General features: G+C 49.2%; 1 protein-coding gene across 1 annotated transcript in view; it reads left to right on the top strand.

Moving 5' to 3' along the window:
* The window catches only part of CSMD1 (CUB and Sushi multiple domains 1), a 1,699,370-nt gene that overhangs the window by 1,485,483 nt on the left and 211,574 nt on the right, over positions 1 to 2,313 (top strand). The window contains exon 32 of the mRNA XM_019652695.1: positions 1,344 to 1,457. Within this exon, the coding sequence (XP_019508240.1) occupies positions 1,344 to 1,457 (114 nt within the window). The remainder of the gene's footprint in view (positions 1 to 1,343; positions 1,458 to 2,313) is intronic.

The raw sequence follows: 2,313 nt of genomic DNA, 5'->3' as shown, positions 1-2,313 counted from the left end.
TGACTCTGACACCCTCAACAGTTCATACAGCCCCACTGTACCCCCTTTCCTCGCTTTGTTCCCACAGCGAGTGGATGCGAAAATTGCTGTCTTTGTATCAGAGCCAAGCCCCTGGGAGTTAAACTTCCAGGACCATGACTGTGACGTATAAGCCACTCAGGAGCACCTGGGGACGCTCCCAGTTCCTCTGAAAAGTGAAATTGAACCGATCCCCCTGAAAAACGGTGTTAGCGTGACCTGGAATCCTCCGGATTCCATCGTATAGAGAACGTCCTGAATTGCGCTGTCATGCACCACTGCAGCGTCCTTCCTGCTACCAAAGCTCACAGTTGCACAGGGACCTCACGACGTCCCTGGCCCCAGGATGGCTAACCCTTGTTAGCAGGCAGTTCTGTTATGAAGAGCTGTTAGAGACACCGGTGAGTAATAAGTGTAGCGGTGTCAGGATGCAGAAAACCTGCACGAGGCCCCGGTGTGTCAACGTCTCGCCTCAGCCCCCTGCGCCCACCCCTCCGTGTCATCCTGGTGAATGGTGGGGGGACATTGGTCGTGAGCACGCTGTGTCTGTCCGACCTCATGAAGAAATGCAAGTACAGAGGCTTTTAAACAGCATGTCCTAATTAACTCACATCTCTGCTTGTTTTTATTTGTTTCTTTGCTTTCCACGTGACTTGGGAGTAGAAGGGTACATTTCAAAAGGGAAGCAAGAGAGAGGGTTAGGATGTATGGGCACCCCAAGGAAGGCTAATGGGGGTGACCCTCACAATGCAGTGCTTTACATAGCTTTCAAGCATGGATTTACCGTGATGACTCAGCACCAGGGAGGAACCCTGATTGGCGTTTGGTGCGATTTAATAAATACTCAGGGACATTTTTCCCTCTGGGGGGGTGGAACACGTAATGCACAGGACACTGGTTACGCACGGAGGGAGGATGGATGCAGCCTGAGGGGCCATCTTAGGTTGTCAGTGACAGGTGGTCACCTTTTACAGCGTGTGGCTCAGGCACCAGCCCTCCTAGGCCAACGTGACCACTCATCTCAGCCATGTGACAGTCAGATAGATAGAGCCCAGAAGCAAACAAGGCCACCTTGCTCTCCTGCTGCCATGGGCGTGTCTCTAACCCTCCTAACCCCCAGCGCTGGGTCACCACGACCTTTCTCCTGCACAGAGGAGCTTCCCAGAAGACTCAGGAGAAAGGCAGCAGGCGCTTTTAAACATGAGCACGTTCCTACGGCTTTCGAGGTTTCCTGTCAGGAATCCAGGGGGAGGTTTTCCCCACCCCACCACACCCCAAGCTCTCAGGAGCCTCAAATGTTCACACGGGGNCCCTTTATTTTACAGTGGTGTTTGGACAGTTCGCCTATTTCCAGACGGCCCTGAACGATTTAGCAGAATTGTTCGATGGGACACACCCACAGGCCAGACTTCTCAGCTCGCTTTCTGGGTCTCACTCAGGTAAACTTACAAAGAATTTAGACAGCCAGGGTTATTAATTTTAAACTTGTGTGTGTGTGTGTGTGTGTGTGTGTGTGTGTGTGTGTAGAAATTTAATAACCTTGGAATGTGCTCACTTGTTCAGTAAAATCTTATCTTTGATAGAAACAGTCAAATGTACTCTTATCCCATATATAAAAACACTTGCTTTTACCATTTCCCTCACTAAGATTATGAAAACTATAGCATCCATCTCAATAGAAAAGGGAAATATCAGAACAAAAGGAATAACGATTCTGTGTATTTTCTGTTGTTTGTATTGCGTTGTCTTCCAGGAGATAAACACTTTTACCATTTTGGTCTAAATCATTTTAAGCCTTTAAACATGTTCGTGCGGGGAACACTACTACAGCCTATGTGTATACAGAGCATACGCCCACACATGTACACTGTGCATACGCTCACATGCATGCATACAGTGCATGTGCTCACACACACACACACACACACACACACATTCAGACGTATTTGGGACTTCGGACAGCATGGCATATCATTTCACAACTTGGTTTCTGCTCCATATTGTCGCTTGCCGTGACATGCAGAGGCCTTTCCCTATCAAACACACACACAGTGGATGTCATTAGCTCTGAGTGGTGTCCGCGTGGACGGGCACAGCGCGATTCCTGTGCCTCTGCCTTCTGTGGTGACAGAGCCCTTGTCCGTGTGCCCAGCACAGTGACATCATCTCTGGGCGTCACAGGCTTTGGCCAATCGAGGGGAAGCTCTGGTTATTTCTGGTCTTGCACTAGTTTTAACTTGTCTTATTTTCTACCAACGTCCAGTGACGAGATGTCTAGAAAAGCATGAGATGTTG

Source organism: Hipposideros armiger, unplaced genomic scaffold, assembly GCF_001890085.2.
Source record: "Hipposideros armiger isolate ML-2016 unplaced genomic scaffold, ASM189008v1 scaffold_185, whole genome shotgun sequence".
Classification (NCBI taxonomy): Eukaryota; Metazoa; Chordata; class Mammalia; order Chiroptera; family Hipposideridae; genus Hipposideros; species Hipposideros armiger.
The sequence above is the reverse complement of the archived record's forward strand: the minus strand, read 5'-3'. Positions and strand labels throughout refer to the sequence as shown.